The 22,641-nt window shown below is 45.8% G+C and overlaps 1 protein-coding gene across 8 annotated transcripts in view; it reads left to right on the top strand.

The window, feature by feature from the left end:
- The window catches only part of TRAPPC9 (trafficking protein particle complex subunit 9), an 852,706-nt gene that overhangs the window by 4,388 nt on the left and 825,677 nt on the right, over positions 1-22,641 (top strand). For 2 of the 8 annotated variants that reach the window (XM_065586246.1, XM_065586247.1), the window contains exons 1-2: positions 3,376-3,543; positions 12,880-13,480. In XM_065586246.1, the coding sequence (XP_065442318.1) occupies positions 12,897-13,480 (584 nt within the window). In that variant the 5' untranslated portion in view covers positions 3,376-3,543; positions 12,880-12,896. Of the gene's footprint in view, positions 1-3,218; positions 3,571-3,615; positions 3,634-12,879; positions 13,481-22,641 lie in introns of those variants that run through there. The other 6 variants (XM_005291042.5, XM_065586248.1, XM_005291041.5 and 3 more) reach the window with 6 other exon arrangements.

The following is a 22,641-nucleotide window of genomic DNA, read 5'->3' as shown; positions in this document are numbered from 1 at the left end:
GATAGTGCTTCCATGTTGCAAAATGTGACCGCTGTTGTCCAACTTGACAGAAGTCTTTATCATTGATGTCCAAATATCCCCCATGTGTCAGCGTCCAGTGAAGGTCCGTACAATTGTTCAAGAGTGTTTTCCTGTCTGCCAGCAGCTTACTAAGGTCATACAAAACTCCCCAGGTCTTTTCATAGTGATTCATTTGTCCAAACCTTTCTTTAATGGACACTCGAGCAGTGAATTTTCCCTCTTGAATTTTTCTTCCAAGTTTCCCATCACCTCATCTCTGCCCTTGTAACCAAACTGTCTCTTTTTCTAATGAATACAAATTTCACTGAAGACAAATTCAACTCCTAAGTTTTCTGCCATTTCTTTGGCAGCAGTGATGGCATCTTCAAATCCATTGTCTCTGTAGGCCACAATGAAATCAAGGCAGCTTTTCATCAAAGTAGTAGTGGTTGCAATGTCCATCAACTGAGTGATGGCATCTTCAAATCCATTGTCTCTGTAGGCCACAATGAAATCAAGGCAGCTTCTCATCAAAGTAGTAGTGGTTGCAATGTCCATCAACTGAGTTTGTAATGCCTTGCTTACAATGTTTACTTCGAACAGAATATCATGCCAAACCATAATTAAGACCAGAAATTTGAAGTCAGTGATATGGTTTGCCAGGCTTTGCACCCTAGTGTCAAATTTCGGCCTTGGCTTTACTTGACTGCACCAGTTCCATCAGTGATTCATAAACCTCAGTCACTTGGTATGTCACTGGTCTTATACTATTAATATGGCTCTCCCAGTGAGCGTCACTTAGTAGCTTCATGGTCATATTTGTGATATTGTCCATGAGGATCTTCCACCTGATAGCTGATGCTGAAAACAGGATGTATATCCTTTGCAGTACTCCGAAGAGAGATACTGAATCTAAAGAAGATGACGCTGCATCTGACACAACCAGGTTGAAGGAATGGCAGTTACAAGGCACAAAGAGATCTCTTGGATTCAGTGCACGGATTCTTGCCTGGATACCACTGTTTTTTCCCTTCATGTTCACGCCTTTGTCATAGCCTTGGCCATGGCAGTCCTGAAGCTTTATTTTATTCTCATTCAAAACGTTCATAAACAGTTCTGTTAGGCCTTTTCCAGTAGAGTTGTCCACAGACCGAAACAGATAAAGTGTTCCTTTACTTGGATACAGCCATCCTCATTGTCAACAAATCTTACTGTAAATTACATCTTTTCACTGTGACGAATGTCAGGAATGCAGTCCATTATTATGGCATAGTACTTTGCTTTGTCGAGCTGCATCAATATGTTATCAAGCACCTTCCTTGCCATAAGGTAAATCAATTTGTTTTCAATTGTTTTGCTGTAGTAATGGTCCATAGTTTCTTTACGAACTACTCGATGTACGTGCTCATGCATGACATTGTAGTATTTCCCAGGGAGCTCTACCAAACTGAGGAAATTACCATTGTGTTCAGTGAACAACTTATCCGAAAGGCCCTGGAAAGCCAAATTATTGAGATCAGACACTTGAGCACGTTCCTCCAATGCTGGGTTTCTACATTAATAATACGCTAGTTTTCTGCGTCTATGCATTTATTCAGCTTGAGCCTGGACTTGATCTCCATCAATTTGGAGTAGGCCATAAAATGGCCGGATAACTTTTTATGTTACTTCAGAGAATCAGCTAAGTTATACCAGTAATCGTACCCTGAAAGCACAAGTAACAATTTGGCATTCTTGTCAAATATTTTGCAAGAAAAAATGCCCCCATTTGAGGCTCTCAAGTTCACTTACCAAGTGACTTTTTATATCAAGACTTCCATGCTTAGCTCGGCTCAGGTCCGCTCCTCAACACCAGGAAGCGATTAACCATTTGGCTGCCTCTGTTCATGGCTCTCGAGTTCAACTAGCAAGTGACTTTTTATACCAAATCTTCCTGACTTACCTCAGCTCCTTTTGAAGCTGTTCCACTGTGGATAAATAATTAAAAAGAATGATTGGACCCTAGGTCTCCCACCTGTCAGGTGGGTGCCCTAGGCACCAGGCTACAGAGTCATTCCCACACTTTCTCTCTCTGGCCCAATGACTTCCACTGTTGATAAATATTTAAATAGTTATGTACTGCATCATCCGCACTGCTTCCTGAAACTGCTGGGTTTTCTTTGGTCATCTCCCATTCAGCCTAAGCTTGCATACGTTGGCCTGTACCTCTGACACCTACTGGAATTACAGTATAAAGTGATATCTCTTTTCATTAACAGCCTTCCCTTAGTCACACCAGCTATTTTACTGTAAGTATATGTCCCTTAAATACAATTTTCTCATGTGGGGAACAAGGGGTACAGTCAGAGAGAAAGGAAATGTGGTTGAATGGAAAGTGGGCACAGCTAAGAAAGGAGCAAGGGGGTCAGAGTGTAAACAGTAGTTAGGTGTGGGATTTTCAAAAGCTCCATGGGGAGTGCATAATGGAGGCTAAGTCTCCTCAACCCTCGTGCCATCAGGGGAGGGCAGTGGTGGATTTGGGGCCCATGGAAAAATCTCCCCCCCCACCTCAGCCCCGCAGTGGCACCGTCACAGAGCTTTTCCAGTCTCAGGGCCGCTGGTGGTGGGAGGGGGACGAAGGAGCGAGCTGAGCAGGGGACAGGACCTCAGGGGGAAGAGGCAAAGTGAAGAAGGAATGAGGGCAGGGGAAGGGGTGGAATGAGGCTGGGGCTGTATAGGGGAAGGGGCTGTGGGCAAAATGGGGGAGGGATTCTGGGATCAGAGCTCCAGCCAGGGCCGAGAGCTCAGCCCTGCCTCTGTGGCCCCAACCCAGCTCTCAGCCTCCCTCCCCCTGGCTGGGGCCATGGGGGGCTGAGAGCAGGGAGCATGGGTGTGGTCTCGGGCCGGCTGGAAGAGCTGGGGCCAGAGACTAGTTTTCCCCAAGGGGAAGCTTCATCCGTGGCCCATGGTAACTCCCTTGTAAGCTCTTTGAAGCAGGGATTGTCTTTGTTCTGTGTCTGTACAACACCCCGCACAGTGGGTTCCTGGTCTGTTTGCTGGGGCTCAGGACACAAAGTACAACCCGTCAGTCTCAGCTGCTCTCTCCAGCCAAACCACCAGGTAACCCAGCAGCCTCTCTCTCAGCCCCTCAGTGACCCCGCCCACCTCTCTCAGCCCCTCAGTGACCCCGCCCACCTCTCTCAGCCCCTTGGATGGCTCGCACACCGCCCACCCTCCCCGCGCCTTGCCAGTAGCCTCGTTCTCAGGAGCAACGGCACGGGGAAGCCAACGAAAGACTCGGGGCCGGCAGGCGCATGCGCCGTGTTGCCGCTCTCCTAGGCAGGTCGAGGCTCTGGGCTGCCGTTGGCGTCAGTTCCGCTCCTCCCCCATTTCTGTGAGCCGGGCTGGAGGAGGAGGCGGAGTCGGTTCCTGGTGGGGCTGTGAGTGTCCCCGACCCGCGTCGCGTTACCCACCCCTCCCTCCCAGGAAGCAGCCGCCCTCTCCCTTCCCGTCCCGGGCGGGGGGATTTGAATTGGTGCCGGGTCCTGCGGCGGAGGCTGCGCTGTGAGTGTAGACGGGACTGTTAGAGGGGTGTGTGCGCCTGGGAGGTCTTCTGCTGGGGGCCAAGCGGCAGCTGCCCTCCGTTCATATCTGGTCCTGTCCCCCACAACCGGGACCTTGCCCTTTTCCTGCTGCCCCCTTCCTCAGTGCCCTGTCCCCGGGGATCCCCTGGCCCTTTCCCTTTTCCTGCTGCCCCCTTCCTCAGTGCCCTGTCCCCGGGGATCCCCCGGCCCTTGCCCTTTTCCTGCTGCCCCCTTCCTCAGTGCCCTGTCCCCGGGGATCCCCCGGCCCTTGCCCTTTTCCTGCTGCCCCCTTCCTCAGTGCCCTGTCCCCGGGGATCCCCCGGCCCTTGCCCTTTTCCTGCTGCCCCCTTCCTCAGTGTCCTGTCCCCTGGGGTCCCCCCCGGCCCTTGCCCTTTTCCTGCTGCCCCCTTCCTCAGTGCCCTGTCCCCGGGGATCCCCCGGCCCTTGCCCTTTTCCTGCTGCCCCCTTCCTCAGTGCCCTGTCCCCGGGGATCCCCCGGCCCTTGCCCTTTTCCTGCTGCCCCCTTCCTCAGTGCCCTGTCCCCTGGGGTCCCCCCTTGCCCTTTTCCTGCTGCCCCCTTCCTCAGTGCCCTGTCCCCTGGGGTCCCCCCTTGCCCTTTTCCTGCTGCCCCCTTCCTCAGTGCCCTGTCCCCTGGGGTCCCCCCTTGCCCTTTTCCTGCTGCCCCCTTCCTCAGTGCCCTGTCCCCTGGGGTCCCCCCTTTTCCTGCTGCCCCCTTCCTCAGTGCCCTGTCCCCCGGGGTCCCCCCTCTAACCGGGCCCTTGCCCTTTTCCTGCTGCCCCCTTCCTCAGTGCCCTGTCCCCCGGGGTCCCCCCTCTAACCGGGCCCTTGCCCTTTTCCTGCTGCCCCCTTCCTCAGTGCCCGTCCCCTGGGGTCCCCCCCCGGCCCTTGCCCTTTTCCTGCTGCCCCCTTCCTCAGTGCCCTGTCCCCTGGGGTCCCCCCCGGCCCTTGCCCTTTTCCTGCTGCCCCCTTCCTCAGTGCCCTGTCCCTGGGGATCCCCCGGCCCTTGCCCTTTTCCTGCTGCCCCCTTCCTCAGTGCCCTGTCCCCTGGGGATCCCCCGGCCCTTGCCCTTTTCCTGCTGCCCCCTTCCTCAGTGCCCTGTCCCCTGGGGTCCCCCGGCCCTTGCCCTTTTCCTGCTGCCCCCTTCCTCAGTGCCCTGTCCCCGGGGATCCCCCGGCCCTTGCCCTTTTCCTGCTGCCCCCTTCCTCAGTGCTCTGTCCCCTGGGGTGCCCCCTTGCCCTTTTCCTGCTGCCCCCTTCCTCAGTGCCCTGTCCCCGGGGATCCCCCGGCCCTTGCCCTTTTCCTGCTGCCCCCTTCCTCAGTGCCCTGTCCCCCGGGGTCCCCCCTCTAACCGGGCCCTTGCCCTTTTCCTGCTGCCCCCTTCCTCAGTGCCCTGTCCCCCGGGGTCCCCCCTCTAACCGGGCCCTTGCCCTTTTCCTGCTGCCCCCTTCCTCAGTGCCCTGTCCCCCGGGGTCCCCCCTCTAACCGGGCCCTTGCCCTTTTCCTGCTGCCCCCTTCCTCAGTGCCCTGTCCCCTGGGGTCCCCCCCCGGCCCTTGCCCTTTTCCTGCTGCCCCCTTCCTCAGTGCCCTGTCCCCTGGGGTCCCCCCCCGGCCCTTGACCTTTTCCTGCTGCCCCCTTCCTCAGTGCCCTGTCCCTGGGGATCCCCCGGCCCTTGCCCTTTTCCTGCTGCCCCCTTCCTCAGTGCCCTGTCCCCCGGGGATCCCCCAGCCCTTGCCCTTTTCCTGCTGCCCCCTTCCTCAGTGCCCTGTCCCCTGGGGTCCCCCCCGGCCCTTGCCCTCTTCCTGCTGCCCCCTTCCTCAGTGCCCTGTCCCCTGGGGTCCCCCCCGGCCCTTGCCCTTTTCCTGTTGTCCCCTTCCTCAGTGCCCTGTCCCCTGGGGTCCCCCCCGGCCCTTTCCCTTTTCCTGCTGCCCCCTTCCTCAGTGCCCTGTCCTCGGGGATCCCCCGGCCCTTTCCCTTTTCCTGCTGCCCCCTTCCTCAGTGCCCTGTCCCCTGGGGTCCCCCCTCTAACTGGGCCCTTGCCCTCTTCCTGCTGCCCCCTTCCTCAGTGCCCTGTCCCCTGGGGTGCCCCCTGGCCCTTGCCCTTTTCCTGCTGCCCCCTTCCTCAGTGCCCTGTCCCCTGGGGTCCCCCCTCTAACCGGGCCCTTGCCCTTTTCCTGCTGCCCCCTTCCTCAGTGCCCTGTCCCCCGGGGTCCCCCCTCTAACCAGGCCCTTGCCCTTTTCCTGCTGCCCCCTTCCTCAGTGCCCTGTCCCCTGGGGTCCCTCCGGCCTTTGCCCTTTTCCTGCTGCCCCCTTCCTCAGCACCCTGTCCCCTGGGATCCCCCCTCTAACCGGGCCCTTGCCCTTTTCCTGCTTCCCTCTTCATCTGCGCCCTGTCCTCTGGGGTCCCCTGCCTTTTCCTGGTGTGCCCCCCTACCGGGGTCCCTGCCTTTTTCCTGCTGGCCCCCTTTCTTGGCACCCTGCTACCTGCCAACTGGGGCCCCTGCCCTTTTCCTTGTGCCTCCTTGGTGCCCAGTCCCCTGGGTCCCCCCCAAATGCATCATTTGCCCTTTTCCTGCTACCCCCCTTCCTTGGTGTGCTGTCCACTGCTCCCTCATGCCCTTTTCCTGATGCTCTCACTTCCTCGGTGCCCTGTCCCCTTCTTCCCACCAGCTGTGCTCCCTACCCTTTCCCTGGTGCTCCCCCACCCTTAGTGCCCCGTTCCTTGGAGTCCCTCCTAACCAGAACCCCTGTCCTTTCTTGGGTGCCCCTTCTCTCAACTTAAGCAGCCTGCCCTTTCCCTGGTGCCCTCCCCTTTCATGCACTGTACCCCTCTTCCCATTGCCCCTCCTTGTCCTGCCCTCAGTTACTTCCTGTGGGGTTTTCATTGTCCCCCCCACTACCCTCACCATAGTTTCCCTGCCCCCTGGACAGCAGTGGTTCTGGTCCCCTGGGGTTTGTCTGACAGCTGTAGTCCCTCCTGAATCTGAGCCACTGTGGAAAAAGTGAAATTAGCCGGTCTATTTTGTTGCCCAAGCTGGGGGCAAATGTAGGCAGTAAAGAGCATAAAGGGTGAAAACTAAACTACAGATGTAAACATTTCCCAGACTGAATAACTCAAGGAACCCCCCCCCGCCCAGCCTGACAGTTGCTTTAAACTTAGTTTGAGTACTGGTTTGTAGAATAAACAAACAAACCTTCCTTTCCTACACCATTTCCACTCTTGAGCTGCATATTATCTGTTATTAGCTTGCCCTGGCCCTTCTTCTAAAAACTCTCAGGTGGATGACAACTTCTGCATGATTTGAACTGCCTTCACTTATAACTCAACAAGAACAACACTGTCAATGTTAGACAGTCAGGCGAGAGAGAAGTTGAAATGTTTAAGTAAAAAGGAAAAAGTAATAAGCTGTCTTGCCCATGTAATAAAATGTATAAACTATCATAAAGGTCAAATGGCTCCTGCGTCTAAATCACTGCTGTTCTGCACCTTGTGGGACCATTTATCACTGTGCAAAGTAGGTGTAAAATGCTGTCATTCTTATTTGGAAATGTTTTACACCCACTTTGCACAGTGGTAAATGGTTCTACAAGGTGCACCACAGAGAAGGAATGGCAAATCTAAGGTAAGCTGTAGGGCATCAGTGTAGACACTATCTACTCTGACAGGAGACCAATGGCTGTCTGCACCGGGCGTTAGGTCTATATAGCTACATCTCTTGGGTGTGTATTTTTCACACTCCCTCACAAATGTAGCTATACCAGTGTAAATTCCTAGCATAGACCAGGCTTAGTTGTCAAACGAGGAATACTATACCAGGGTCTTTGGTATGGTCTACACTAGGAAATTAGTTTGGTATAACTATGTCACTCAGGGGTATGAAAAACCCACACCCCTGAACGATGAGGTTAAACCAACCTAACCACCAGTGTAGATGGTGCTAGATCCATGGGAAAATTTTCTCGTCAACCTAATTGCTGCCTCTCGGGAAGGTGGATTATCTACACGGATGGTAGAAGCCCTCCTGTCAGCGTAGGTAGTGTCTTCACTGAAGTGCTACAGTGGCACAGGTATAGTGTTTTAAGTGCAGACAAGCCCTTAAAACTCTGCTCTGTATGTGGATATACTGTGATAAGGAACATTATTAGTGCTGTCCGGTGGCAGTTAATATAAGCTGACCTCACATAATGATTTTAATGCATATTTAACAGGGAGCCAGTATAACTTTCTCAGAACAGAATAATTTGCTTGAGTACATAAACTTAACATCAGAAAGTAGTTTTTCAAACTACCTAGCACACATTTGGGCGTTGTATAAAGTAGTAATACAAATATCTTTTTTTCCTCCAGTGTGTATTGTGGTTGCAACCTCAGGTCCTACCTGGATTTGGAATAAGAATTGCCATACTAGGTCAGACTAGTCCATCTAGCCCAGTATCTTGTCTCTAACAGTCAACAGTACCGGAATTTCATGGAGAGTGTACAGAACAAGGCAAATTTGGTGAGGTCCATCCCTATCTTTCCCTCCTGGCTTCTGGCAGTTAGAGGTTTAGGGTTGCTCTGAGCATCTGGTTGTATTCCTGACTACCTTGGCTAATAGCCATTGATAGACCTATCCTCCATGAACTTACCTAATTCCTTTGTGAACCCAGTTAAACTTTTGACATCACAATGTCCCATGGCAATGAGTTCCACAGGTTAATTGTGCATAGTATGAAAAAGTTCTTCCTCTCGTTTAAATTAAATCTGCTACCTATTAATTTAATAGGGTGGCCTCTGGTTTTTGTATGATAGGAAAAGGTAAATGACACTTCTCTGTTCACTTTTTCAACACCATTCATGAGTTTATAGGCCTCTAGATCAGGGGAGGCAATCTATGGCACGTGAGCTGATTTTCAGTCGCACTCACACTGCCCGGGTCCTGGCCACCGGTCCAGGGGGCTCTGCCTTTTAATTTTAAATGAAACTTCTTAAACATTTTAAAAACCTTATTTACTTTACATAAAACAATAGTTTAGTTATATATTATAGACTTATAGAAAGAGACCTTCTAAAAACGTTAAAATATATTACTGGCAGGCGAAACCTTAAATTAGTGAATAAATGAAGACCCAGCACACCATTTGTGAAAGGCTGCCAACCCCTCCTCTAGATCATATATATAATCATTGAAAATAATTGCTGTGGGCTCTACTTCAGGCTCCTACATCATTTGTGAGCACGAGTCCCCCCCCCTCCACTTGCCCCCTCTCCAAGTTTTTAGGGCATGAACTTGTGAGGTGCTTTAGATCATCATCTCCTTTTGTGGGTGCTTAGTTTGTCAAGAGATGCTGAGCACCTTTCAGGATCAAGAATTGAGTTTAGTGGTGACCAAGTTAACTCCCCTTCCCCCCTGAGAAACAAAGAAACAAACCCAGAGTGTTGCAGAAGTAACTAGATTAAAGTTAGAGGGCAGTAATTTTCCACTTTTTCCACCCAAATGAATTTTTACGATAACATAACTGTAGTCTCTAAAGGTACAGCTCTCTAAACAATGTTATTGTTTGTAAGATGTGTTGACTGGAAACTTTGCAATCTATATAAGTTTCAGGATTGCAACTCACTCTGAAGCCTACAGTGTCTCTGAATCAACGTGAAGCGATGGAAATGGCTACAAATATGGTTAAGAGCTCTTTTTGTTTAGAATATCACCAGGTTCAATCATCATTGGGGTTCGTGGTCTGTTACTGTCCAATTTTTAAGTTCAGTCATTTTGAGAACTTGTGCACTGTACAGCTGCATTGAGGCATGCATATATTCCAAGCCAAGTGTCATAGACAATTGTGATATCAGAGCTAACTAAAAAACAGTGAGGAGTCCTTGAGGCACCTTAGAGACTAACAAATTTATTTGGGCATAAGCTTTTGTGGGCTAAAACCCACTTCATCAGATTCGTGGAGTGGAAAATACAGTAGGCAGGTATAAATACACAGCACATGAAAAGATGGGAGTTGCCTTACCAAGTGGGGGTCAGTACTAACGAGCCAATTCAATTAAGGTGGAAGTGGGCTATTTTCAACAGTTGACAAGAAGGGGTGAATACCAAGGGAGGAAAAATCACTTTTGTAGTGCTAATGAGGCCAGTGTAATCAAGGTGGCCCATTTCAAACAGTTGACAAGAAGGTGTGAGTATCAGCAGGGAGAAATTAATTTTTGTAGTCACCCATTCACTCCCAGTCTTTATTCAGGCCTAATTTGATGGTGTCCAATTTGCAAATTAATTCCAGTTCTGCAGGTTCTTGTTGGAGTCTGTTTTTGAAGGTTTTTGTTGTTGAAGAATTCCCACTTTTAAGTCTGTTATTGAGTATCCAGGGAGATTGAAGTGTTCTTCTACTGGTTTTTTAATGTTACAGTTCTTGACGTCTGATTTGTGTCCATTTATTCTTTTGTGTAGAGACTGTCCCATTTGGCCAACGTCCATGGCAGAGGGTCATTGTGGTACATGATGGCATATATCACATTGGTAGATGTGCAGGTGAATGAGCCCCTGATGGTGTGGCTGATGTGATTAGATTGTATGATGTCCCTTGAATAGATATGCAGACAGAGTTGGCAACAGGGTTGGTTACAGGGATTGGTTCCCGGGTTAGTGTTTTTGTTGTGTGGTGTTTAGTTGCTGGTGAGTATTTGCTTCAGGTTGTGAGGCTGTCTGTAAGCGAGAACTGGCCTGTCTCCCAAGGTCTGTGAGAGTGAGGGCTCATCCTTCAGGATAGGTTGTAGATTCTTGATGATGCGCTGGAGAGGTTTTAGTTGGGGGCTGTAGGTGATGGCTAGTGGCGTTCTGTTACTTTCTTTGTTGGGCCTGTCCTGTAGTAAGTGACTTCTGGGTACCCTTCTGGCTCTGTCAATCTGTTTCTTCAGCTAACTCAGTCACTCATCACCTTACTCTACAGCAGTGTTTCCCAAATTTGGGATGCCACTTGTGTAAGGAAAGCCCCTGTCGGGCCGGGCCGGTTTGTTTACCTGCCGGATCTGCAGCTCCGGCCGATCGTGGCTCCCATTGGGAGCTGCTGGAAGCGGCGGCCAGCACATTTCTCGGCCCACGCCACTTCCAGCAGCTCCCATTGGCCTGGAACAGGGAGCTGCAATCGGCCGGACCTGTGGACATGGCAGGTAAACAAACCGGCCCAGCCCGACAGGGGCTTTCCCTACACAAGCGGCGTCCCAAGTTTGGGAAACACTGCTCTACAGCAAACTTGCATGCAATAGCCTCATTGGTTGTCTGAGGGAGACTGCACATATGGTGGATTACTTGGCCTAACTGCTACCCTTGTGTGACAGCATGGGCTTTCAGTAGTTGAATAAAATATCAAAGCTAAAACATAATGTTTGAGTTCTAGAATAGTCTTTGTGATGTACGTGGGTTCTCCTCCACACTGTTACAGTAGTGCACATCTTTTTAATTGTTCTATACATACATGATCACTGCTTCTCTTTTTGCTTGACTTTGGCACTTGTAAGCTTTTTAGGCCAGGCCTGTGTCTTTGTATGTGTTTCAATGGTACTTAGCCCAATGGGGCTCTAATCCTGGTGAGGGCAAGTAATATGAATATTAAATATAAAATCAGTATTTCTCTTTAATTATTGCAATGTTTCAACATGTCTTAAGGATACTGTTACATAAATTTAATATTAACAATGTTACGTAGGATTTGCTTTGTATATAAATTTATGGGGCATTTTAGCCCTCATAACTTCAAAAGGGAAGGTCTTATTTAAACTTTATGAATTCTTGAATGGTTATCTTCCTACTCAGAAGTTGATGAAAACCAATCTTGCCTCTTAATTTCTACATTGCTTTGCTTTCTTTGTGAGCTCTTAAGTCTTGTTTTTTATGTTAATTTTTTTAAAACAGTGCAATGGCTGCACCAGCACGTTACTAAGATTACCCCTTTTGTGTGTTCAGTTTATCTTTGGCAATAGACAGCATAAGATTGCTGCAGAATTAGTAGAAAGAGGAAAGAAAAGCAGAGTATGGTCCCTGCTATAGTGGTAGTTTAATTTGTAGTGATGTGGTGGTAAAACAGCAGTGTCTGGAATCACTTTGAGAGAGTTTGTAACGTACATTTGGGATCTGGAAGTGTTCAGCATTAAAGTTCCTATTGGAGTCAGCCAGCGCTCAGATAACAGAAAATGTGTGTGGCATAAAATAGGGACAGACAGAAATAAAATCATGTCAGATAGCGAGTATTATTAGGGTTAGAGTTTCCATTATTAAACTATTTTGCAGGTTTTAGTATCTTTACCATTTCAAATTATGTTGGAATGAAACTTGTAAAGGAGGTACTCCGTCAGGATACCAACTTTTTTTTATTGCCCTAGGTTAATTTATCTTGCTTTTACCTATGTTGAAATGTCTAATAAACTTTGATTATATCTTGTTGTATAATAAACAGTAAGATTCCCTCTTTGGAAAGAAGGTTGACGCTACTGGATATGATTCTTTTTTAACCCCCAGGAGCCATTTGTAACACATGACAGATCCTTTACCTTTTTTTCCTTTACCTTTGTCCCTTTCTCTACAGTTCTTTCGTTTATTTCCTCAGAAATATAAAACTGGAATGGGGGAAATGCAAAACATGTTTAGGTAGTGCCATTCTTTTGCAGCAGAGACAGCATTTTAGGAAAGTCTGCTTTTTGAAATATTTCTGCATGTATTTTTGTCATTCTTGAAGTTGAGTTAAAAATTTGTTTAATATTGTCCATAGCTGATCTCTACTCCTATCTTCTTGCCAGTCTTTGCTCCGTCAAACAACTAGCATGGTAGCTTATGGAATGGAAAACAGTTTTGAATAATGCATGTAATTGTTGCCAGTGGTAGAACTTGCATAGATAATGCTTACTAATTTAGGCCCAGAGCCTGCAATCATTAATGCAAATGCCTTGTTTTATGTGAGTAATCTCTGTGTAGTCAATGGAACTACTCATATGCTTAATGTCAAGCATGTGCATAAGTGTTTGCAAGATTAGGCTCTAATTAAACATACCAGTAACCCATTAAGGGGTAACAAACCAGGCAAGGGAGGTATAAGAGGGACAAGGATAGCAACAAAGTTAATAAGTTACGCTTTAGCCACATCTTATTTATGGATTTTTATTTCTGAATGGGGGTTTTAGCTCTGCTTTGTGTGACAGAGGGTTTTAGGGTTGAGCCCTCAAGGTGCAGACTCGGTAGGGGAGGGATCTTTTTTTTTTTTTTTAAAGTGCCATACGCTCCTCTGATGCTGTGAAAATAATTAATATTTTTTCTTTTTATTAGACTATAATTGATGCAAAATGAGTGTTCCTGACTACATGCAGTGTGCTGAGGACCATCAAACTCTCCTGGTTGTGGTCCAGCCAGTTGGGATTGTCCCTGAAGAAAGCTTCTTTAGGATCTACAAACGAATTTCAACCGTGAGTCAGATTAATGTCCGTGACTCCCAGCGTGTGCTATATATCCGCTATAGACATCACTACCCTCCAGAAAACAATGAATGGGGAGATTTTCAGACTCATCGGAAAGTTGTGGGGCTCATAATCATAACAGACTGTTCCTCTGCAAAGGATTGGCCCCAAACTTTTGAAAAATTTCACCTTCAGAAGGAAATATATGGTCCTACACTCTATGATTCCCGATTGTTTGTCTTTGGGCTTCAAGGAGAGGTTGCAGAGCAGCCTCGCACAGATGTGGCATTTTATCCTAGTTACGATGAGTGTGAAACTGTGGAGAAGAGAATAGAAGATTTTATTGAATCTCTCTTCATTGTACTGGAATCCAAACGTCTTGACAGGGCCACTGATAAATCTGGTGACAAGATCCCACTTCTGTGTGTCCCTTTTGAAAAAAAGGACTTTGTAGGGCTGGACACTGATAGTAGGTAAGTAGCTTATTTACAACCTAGCAGGGCTTGAAAAATTTACCTGATGCTAGCTCAAGGACTAAGCCTATTAGCCCTGGTAAAGAAATGCCTGTGGCACCAACACCACTTCTACCTCAAGGCCATATCTTCTGTAATGTAAGGGAACTTACTTTATTTACTCGTAGACTATATTTAATTTTATTAATTAATAAATATATTATTTATATCTAATTTTATTAACTTTCTATTAATATTTTTAAATTTAATTTGTAGGGCTTGTCAAATAGCTTATTAAAATATTTTAATAGGTTTGACAGATTCTACCTCTACTTACATTTTTGCTGAATGGAAATTTGACTAGCTATAGAACTGGATGAATATTACAAATTAATTAAATTGATCAATAAACTGTAGTAAAATTAATTGTACATATTTTGCTGTGTAGTATCTGACTAACCCTACTTACAACATCCCTTTCTTTTGTCCTAGATCTTCCTGTCCTTACTGTCTTCCCTCCTTCTTTTTCATTCCTATAATAGAACCATGGTCTATCTTTGTGCATTGTCTTCAGTGTTCGTTTCCTCTCTTTCCCTCCTCTTATCTCTTTTCCTTTCTTACTTTGTGTTCTGTTTCCTATTCTCATATTTTCTTACTATTCCTTTATTTCTTCTTCCACCCCTGCTCAGAAACCTTTCTCTATACTGTACATTTCTAACATCCCAGCAATATTTCCCAGCCATCTTTATCCATGCCTTCCAGACATAGGGTTTGGAAGTTTTACTAGACACCTATTAGCTAGAGCAGGGGTCGGCAACCGCTGGGTGCGGTTCGCTGTCCCAGGCCAATAGGGGCGGCGGGAAGTGGCGCGGGTGAGGGATGTGCTGGCTGCGGCTTCCCGCCGCCCCTATTGGCCTGGGACGGTGAACCGCGGCCAATGGGGACCACGATTGGCTGAACCTGTCGCATCAGCAGGTAAATAAACTGGCCCAGCCCGCCAGGGTGCTTACCTTGGCGAGCCACGTGCCAGAGGTTGCTGACCCCTGAGCTAGAGAAATAAACCAGCTAGCCAGAGACAGGTGTGAAAGATCTTGGGTGTTTCACTGCTCAGGGGCAAAACCCAAATGAGATGCTAACTTCCAGCTGCTGGGGAAGGGGAGAGTGCTGAAACTCTTAACAAGTTACTTTAGCTGTTCAGGGGTTCCCTCGGTTAAATCAACATTGTGCTATTAGGGGTCTGATTAAATTTGTAGCCCACCACTAAATCTACTCTGGTGTACATGCTACAGGTTGCTACCAAGGGGGTGTGTGTGTCTGCTGCTTAGTTACTTTGCATCTCCCTCAGCTTTCTGGCTGGTCCTAGAAGGGTTTGATACTGAATGTGATTTGTCATGGTCAATATAGTCATGTAACTCCATTCTTCATACTGTGTACAGGTAGTAAAATTCTGTAAGGTAGACAAACCCATATAGACCGTGCATTACTCTGCTGAAGACTGTTGGTCTAGGGCAACAGAATTCCTATTTTTGAATAAAATAAAGAAACTTTTTTAGGAGTATTGTCTAAAAGCTTTCAACAGTATTTGTGTCGTTACATAGCTTTAGAATAAAGTGACATTAGCTGAGCCCCTTTATGCTGTGTATAATGTAATGGAATATTTGTTTCCAAAAGTTAAAGGTGTTACGCCAAAATGGTTATTTACTAGAGGTGATTATAGTGCAGTCCCAGGGCCAAATGTGACCCATGAAATTCTAAAATGGTAGGGAACACAAACAGCAATCAGTGCAAATTTTTTTTGTCACAGAAAGGTGTAGATCCAAGCAGATATGCATTGTTGCATTTAAAAGCGAAATAGTTGTTGTTCTTGCCAAGTTGCCAATGGGGCCTTCCACCCCAACCCTGGTATAGTATATGCTTTGGACACATTGGCTTACAGTTTTAGTAGTATTTTAGGTGCTCCTACTGCCATGCTGAACCTGATGTAATATATTAACTCCGCACTTAAAGTCGTCCCGGTTAACATTGTTTCATTATTAGGTTTCTGATATATTAGAGAACATACTCATTTAAAGTTGCACAGTTTTCCATTATAAGGTTGTTTGGTTAGCTCTGCCTGGTGTTCCAGGCAGGGTCTGGGTCTGGGCGTGGGGGGCTTACCCCACTCCACCCGCCTGGCATTCTAGCCGGGAAGCGGGCAAGCCCCCAACCCGGCTCCCAGGCAGGAGCGCTGGGCGGGTGGAATGGGGCAAGACCCCACGCCACATTCCCGCTCCCCAGCTAGAACACTGGGCGCAGTGGGGCAAGCTCCCCCCAACCCTACTCCCTGGCAGGAGTGCTGGGTGGGCGGAGCGGGGCAAGCTGCCGTGTCCCAACCCCACTATGCCCCTACCTCAACCAAGCTTCACAATCATCATTGGTGAGTACAGTATTAAATTGTTTAAAATTATTTAAAACTTACATTGTATATGTATATAATGTCTCTTGTGTGGCGAAAAAAATTCCCTGGAATCTACCCCTCCCCCCCATTTACATTAATTCTTATGGGGAAATTGGATACGCTTGACATTGTTTTGCTTAAAGTAGCATTTTTCAGGAAAATAACTACAATGTTAAGTGAGGAGTTACTGTACATCTATAGCTTTTAAATTGGTTCAAGCATTGGGTATCTTTTAACCACAGTGTTTCTGCACTTAGCATCACCCTGTCGTTAAGAAGAAAGTAAGTATTCCAATCTCTATCATAAATCTTCAATTTAAAAATTACACCAGAAAGACTTGATAAACCATAATTTCCAATTTTTTTTGTTCAGTGTTATTTTGCGCTGGCATTTTTGATTCTGTTGTAAAACATCTGGATTATATTTAAATTGCCCATGAAAGGTGTTTAAAATTTTCTGTTCAGATTAGCATTTTGGGTAATATTTTAGCAAAATAAGAAGATATATTGAATAGTTGGAATCTGAGGTCACTTTCTTATGCCCCTTCCGATTGGAACCTTCCACCCCCCGCCTCGTAAATTCTTGTTTATATTTAAGTAAGATAAAGGCATTTGGTGCCTTTTTATTCTTTCACTCTTTGTGAAAGTGAAAGACTAACAGTCCTGTCTTGATCCAGAAATGATGTAATAAGTATACCCTTTGTGGGCTTCTTTGCAGAGGTCTTCCAAAGCACTTTGAACCTACCCTGCTATAGTGCAGCTCTTGTAGGCTACTTTACAAAAACTCAGGACTATCACCTATGTTTGAACTGGAGTGAGACCATAACATTAATTTACACTTTTGAGTCAGAGTATTTGAAAATAGATCTTCAAAGGTGAAATGCTAGTCCAGTTTCTTCTCACTATTTAGCTGACAATAAAACGTGTCTATAATGTAGCATGTTCGGTTGTATAGTGCCTATAATTCACTGGTCAAATGGAAATCATTGTTTAAAGCCATACATTGCAACTTTATCATTTTTTAAAAACGTATAGGGAAAGATTTTTTTCTTTGCTTGAGGGTATGCACACATTATGGTGGAGATGATGAGTTTAAATGATGAAAGAAAAGTCTAACTTTATTGGGAAGGTGGAACAAACCATAAGACGCTCTTCAGTACTTCCAGCTGCTACAAACTGATGTGGGAGGCAAAGATGGCCCCTTTACAGTGGTTGGGGTTTTTCTTCCCCAAGTTAGAACTCCTTTTCTCCACTCTCATCTCTTTTTATGGAGACAATGAGGCATTCTTGCTTCATATAGTTTATAGCTGCTGCTAAAGCTTGAATATTGCCCTGCCTTTTTGGCAAATAACTGCATTAGAATACCACCACATATTGCACAGAGGGATTTGATCTCAGTGCACCTCTGATCATTTGGTCACAGATTGTTGTTTAATCTGTGGGAAGTATATCTTTTCCCTGCAACTCTTAAACTTGCAATTACAGTTGATAATCCATTACAGAGGCTAACTCATCTGAAAGCTAGAGATATACCCCATACCAAATGAGCCGGGTAAGTATGTCAACATAGAAAATATCTCAACTGAAATTAGTGAGGTACACATCACCAGGATGAAACATGCCAGGGTAATTTTTGGTCATACCATAATGCCTAAGTACGTTCAGCTGAAAACATTTTAAACCTCTCAATTCAATTAATATCCTTTCAGGCTAGTGTACTTCCCGACAAACACTGTGCATTGAGCTTGGACCACACTAACCTGGTGACTAGGATTAGATGGCTAGGATCAGTGCAGTCATGTTTCACCCAGCTAATAAGGGTCACATTATTATCAAGAAGTAATATTTGCTTTTGAGGTGGATGATTGTAACCAAACTGGCTGCCTAAATGCAGTGCTTCTAAACTAGGGTATGAGTCATTTTCATGCTTTGTAGTCCAGAGACACTAGATGCTGTTGAGAGGAAGGTGGAGTTGAGATCTGTCTCTTCTGGCAGCTTATTTGTGTACCTGGTAGATGATACTGTTTCCCAGGCTCTATACTGAGAGTGGTGATATCAAGGGAACATTACAAATAGGCTTGGCAGAATTTGATTTTTTTTTTTTTTAATAATTTCAATGGATAAAATTTGATAAAAATAAGACTAAAAATTATCAATTTAAAATTTTCATAGTTGGGAAGTTGTGGGGGAGTCAAATTATTTGACAGACATTGAGATTCAAAAAATTAGCTTTATAGCTGTTAAAACACAGATTGTTAACATCATGTCAAAATATACAAAGTAAATATCCTTAAGTCATACTCTGATATTTCTCAAGCAGTCTTTTTCTTAGTTTTCCTATTTATAAAGTTAGATGATGATCGATGGAAATATTTTTTTCATCGGTTTGTGTGTATGGTAAAATCAATGTTTAGTGACATTTACTGATTAAAATCTAATCCTTCTAAGTCTAATTACAGTATTTGTGTTGGAGAATTAGCTTAAATGAGAAGTAGGAAGCGGTGGAAAGAAAGACGATCTTGTTGATTACAAGGCGTAGGACTGGGAATCAGACCTTGGTTCAGTTCCTGGCACAGCCTGCCAGCATGTGATCCTGAGCAAATCAGTTAATCCCACTGTACTTCGGTTTCCTCATCTGTAGAATGGGCATAATATTTCCTTAGGTCATAGGGCTGTTGAGGCTTAATTCATTAATGTTTGTAAGGTACTTTAAAGTTTTCATATGAAAAGCACTATAGAAACAATGTATTTTATGTATTATGTTCCTGACTGGTCAATGAAGAGAAGCAGAAATCAAAGCAGGTACATGATCTTAAAGTGGACTGGAATAGCCAAGAGGAGGGGATGAGTAGGAGCATTAAGGCATTGGTCCTGTCAAGACTTGACATGAGTGGGGACTACTCACAATGCATAAAGATAAGCACGTGTAGGACTCAGCAGGGATGGAGCCTAAGGTTAAGATCAACAGAGTCCTGTGGCACCTTTATAGACTAACAGATGTATGGGGGAACATAAGCTTTCGTGGGTGAATACCCACTTCGTCAGACGGTTAAGATGTAGACAGGAAATAGCATTCCCTATGGTTTCAGGCCTGAAACCATATCTCCAAAATGCCTGGACTTCAGGGTCCAAGAATCTGGTAGTGGCAAAAGATGTAGCTACTCTGAACAGGAAAGAGTCAGGTTTCAGAGTAGCAGCCGTGTTAGTCTGTATCCGCAAAAAGAAGAACAGGAGGACTTGTGGCACCTTAGAGACTAACAAATTTAGGAAAGAGTCAGTTGTTAAAAACTTCTGGGATCTGATGCATTTATGATAGAACCACCTGTTGACTAGCCGGAAATTCCCACTGGACAAAGCAGGTGGGATTGTGAATCCTTATGAAGAAACAAAAGGCTTTTCAACCTTAGGATATCAGGGAAGGTGCATACTCAGAGCTACTATGGTGGTGCCTCAGCATGCTACGTTATAGACAAGTTTCATGTTCTCTATCTGGTGTGTTACTGATTGTGTGTAGTACTCTGACTGTTTTCAAGTTTTCATATGAGACCATTTCTGTTGAAGTCACTCCCTCCTTGACCATTTCAGACAGCGCTATTTGATAACTTTTTCTAGGTTTTCCCTGTCTTTAAAAAAAGAATAGCTAGTATTTCTAGTCTATTGGGCCCAGATTATTTTAATGTTTAAGTTATTCACATCAACTCAGATGTTAGTATGGGCACAATTACATTGTTGATTTGGAACTGATAAGACATCTACTTAACATTGTTCTTGGGTGATGAGAGAGCAAGATCCTATATAGATGTATTGCTTTTCTAATGTTAACATCTAGTAGGTGGGATTTGTTCATTGCTCTTTGTCAAACTGTGTGAAATCTGAGTACGCGTATATGTGGCTATTTAATTTTTTTCTGTTCTTGTATATTTCTAATTTTTGTTTTGTTCCTTTCTTTCTTTTTTTTTTTTCCCTCTCATACTGCCCTGTGAGTTTGTTGTTGGGTCTGAAAAGGTAGGCTGTGATAGATTATATTTAAAATGAGTTAGTTTTCATGTGCTGCCTTTCCATTCTGTCCTCATTACATAGTTGAGTGTTGCTTGTATATGTTTGTTTTCCCGTACAACTAAGAATTACCGCTGGACCGTTATTATCATGGGTTCACTTCTTTTAGCATATGGCAATTCTATTTGGTGGCAATGCTGGAATTTTTTTTTTGTAGAACACAAACAATTTGCTGAGATGGCTGCTGACCTCTGGAAGCTGCTTTATTTTGTAAACTCAAAGCCATGAAGCTGCTGCCTGTGTTTGTTTTCAAAATTCAAATGTTTTGTCAGTGATGGAAATTAAATGCTGTAGCTGGATTTTTAAAGGCTCAATAATGTTATGAACAGTGATATTTGTTGTTATGCATGCTAACCAGAATTGGGAATTGATTGAATTTGGTGGGATTTTTTTTGCAGCATTTTGCATGAAAACTTTGCCAATTCATTTTGCATGGTTTTTGAACCTTCAGTTTTGTTTTCTGACACTTTGAAGAATCCGAAACTCCTCCAAACTTTTTGCTAAATGGTTTGTGATGAAATTTACTTCTAGTTTGAAATTTAATGATTTAACACTTTTGCCCATTCTGAATTTTGCACATAATTATGAGGGTTACCATATTTTAAAAAAAAAAAGAGGACACTCCATGGGGCACTGGCCCCGCTTCTTCCCCAAAGTCCCCGCCCTAACTCCGCCCCCTCCCCTGAGCACCCCGCATTCCCTCTCCTCCCTCCCAGCCACGCGAAAAGGGTTGCCTGAGCGCTACTGTCTTCATGGTTTGCTGGGCAGCCTCCAGACCCTGCGCCCCCGGCCGGCACTTCCCCAGCGCAGCTGGAGCCTGGGAGGGGAAGCACCCAGCCGGGGGCGCAGGGTCTGGAGGCTGCCCGGCAAACCGTGAAGCCGGTAGCGCTCGGGCTTCGGGCAGCCCCCATGCCTCCGGACCCTGCGCCCCCGGCCGGGCACTTCCCCTCCCGGGCTCCGGCTGCTGTGCTCCTCCCCTGACTCTTTGGCTCTGTTTAAGAGCCGAGCTGCCTGAGCGCTACCGGCTTCGGGCAGCCCCCATGCCTCCAGACCCTGAGACCCCGGAGCCCGGGAGGGGAAGTGCCCGGCCGGCAGCTCAGGGTCCGGAGGCATGGGGGCTGCTCGAAGCCGGTAGTGCTCGGGCAGCTCGGCTCTTAAACAGAGCCGAAGAGTCAGGGGAGGAGCACAGCAGCCGTGGGAGGGGAAGTGCCCGGCCGGCGGTATTTTTCCCGGACATGTTCGGCTTTTTGGCAATTTCCCCCAGACGGTGGTTTGATTACCAAAAAGCCGGACATGTCTGGGAAAAACTGGACGTATGGTAACCCTATAATTATGGCAGTCACCTTGGGCAATTTTAGCTGGAGACAGTAAAATAGGGGAGGAACAGTGCAATGCATATAAAGTCAAATGCATGGCTGCAATATATATGTACATGAGATCAGGTGAGGATGGAAGTGGCCAGGACTCTGCCTTCTGCTTCTATTCCCAGAAGTGGTACAGAGGTATGTATTGTGTCCTGCGCATGCCAGCTGATGAGGTGCTTGATGTTAAACCAGAAATGTGGACACCCAGAACAGGTAAGCAAGTTTGATGAAGGCATTATGGTGGCTGTTAGTGGTAATTGTTTTAGTGTGGTAGCAGACAAGCAGTCTGTTTTCCACCAGCACTCCACAGTGCTCCCAAAACAATATTGATTCTTACTTCTTAAGAGGATTTTGTTCCTTAAAAACATAGGAGCTACTGCATAAAGATGGAACTATATTTGAAAGCACATTATAAGCCAGCCTCACAGTAGTCAACCACATGTAACTCTAGTGAGTGGGGAACCTTCAAAGATTCAGGTTTTGAATGGTTATGTGAAGCTATGAGGTATCCCATAAAACCATGTAGTCCTGTAAGTGACAACACCCTTTATAGTTTGGGATAGGATTAGTGGGCTGCTACCACTTGCCAGTATTTTTGGGAGATGGGGTGCTTTTTCATCTGGTGTCTTCAGCAGTCACTGTCCATCAAAAATCTTGGATTGCCTTATGGGGAAAAGGAAGAGCAAGCAAGTACAATGGCTCTCTGCTCATGCCACTCCCTCTGAGAGTGTAGAAAATGATTTCTAACCCCTGTCACTGTGTGGGAATTGGCTTAGACCACAGGGAACCAGAACCCTGGTGACTCATGATCAACCAACCAATGCATCCCTCCCTCCCCCCCGCCCCAAAAAGTATAACCTCCTTATTATATTGTAAAATTTTGTACCAATTTCTTCATCTTGGGCCTCATAGCATCAGTAGCTGGGACAAATAATTTATTTAATGACTGTACATTGGAGGAAATCACCAAAAAAATGATTTTTAATTTTTTTGCAATAAATATAGTAGTATGCATTTGATTACAGACCAGCATTTTTTCAGTCTAGTTTTGAATTAATGTTTTTATTGACCCTTTTTGTAGCCGGGTGACTTTAAAAAATAAATCCAGACCAAACCCCCAAACATCTGGTGAATTAAGTTTTATCATCTGTGTGTTGAGGGTGGATCTTGTTTACATGAATGTTCACCTTTTGACTTGGCAGAGACATTTGTATAATATTAAAGCACAAGTTGGAAAAACTGCACGTTATTGTAACCACGATAAAAATTGTTCACTTGAATAACTTGAAGTGGGCTGTAGTCCACGAAAGCTTATGCTCTAATAAA

Source organism: Chrysemys picta, chromosome 2, assembly GCF_011386835.1.
Source record: "Chrysemys picta bellii isolate R12L10 chromosome 2, ASM1138683v2, whole genome shotgun sequence".
NCBI lineage: Eukaryota > Metazoa > Chordata > Testudines > Emydidae > Chrysemys > Chrysemys picta.
The sequence above is the reverse complement of the archived record's forward strand: the minus strand, read 5'-3'. Positions and strand labels throughout refer to the sequence as shown.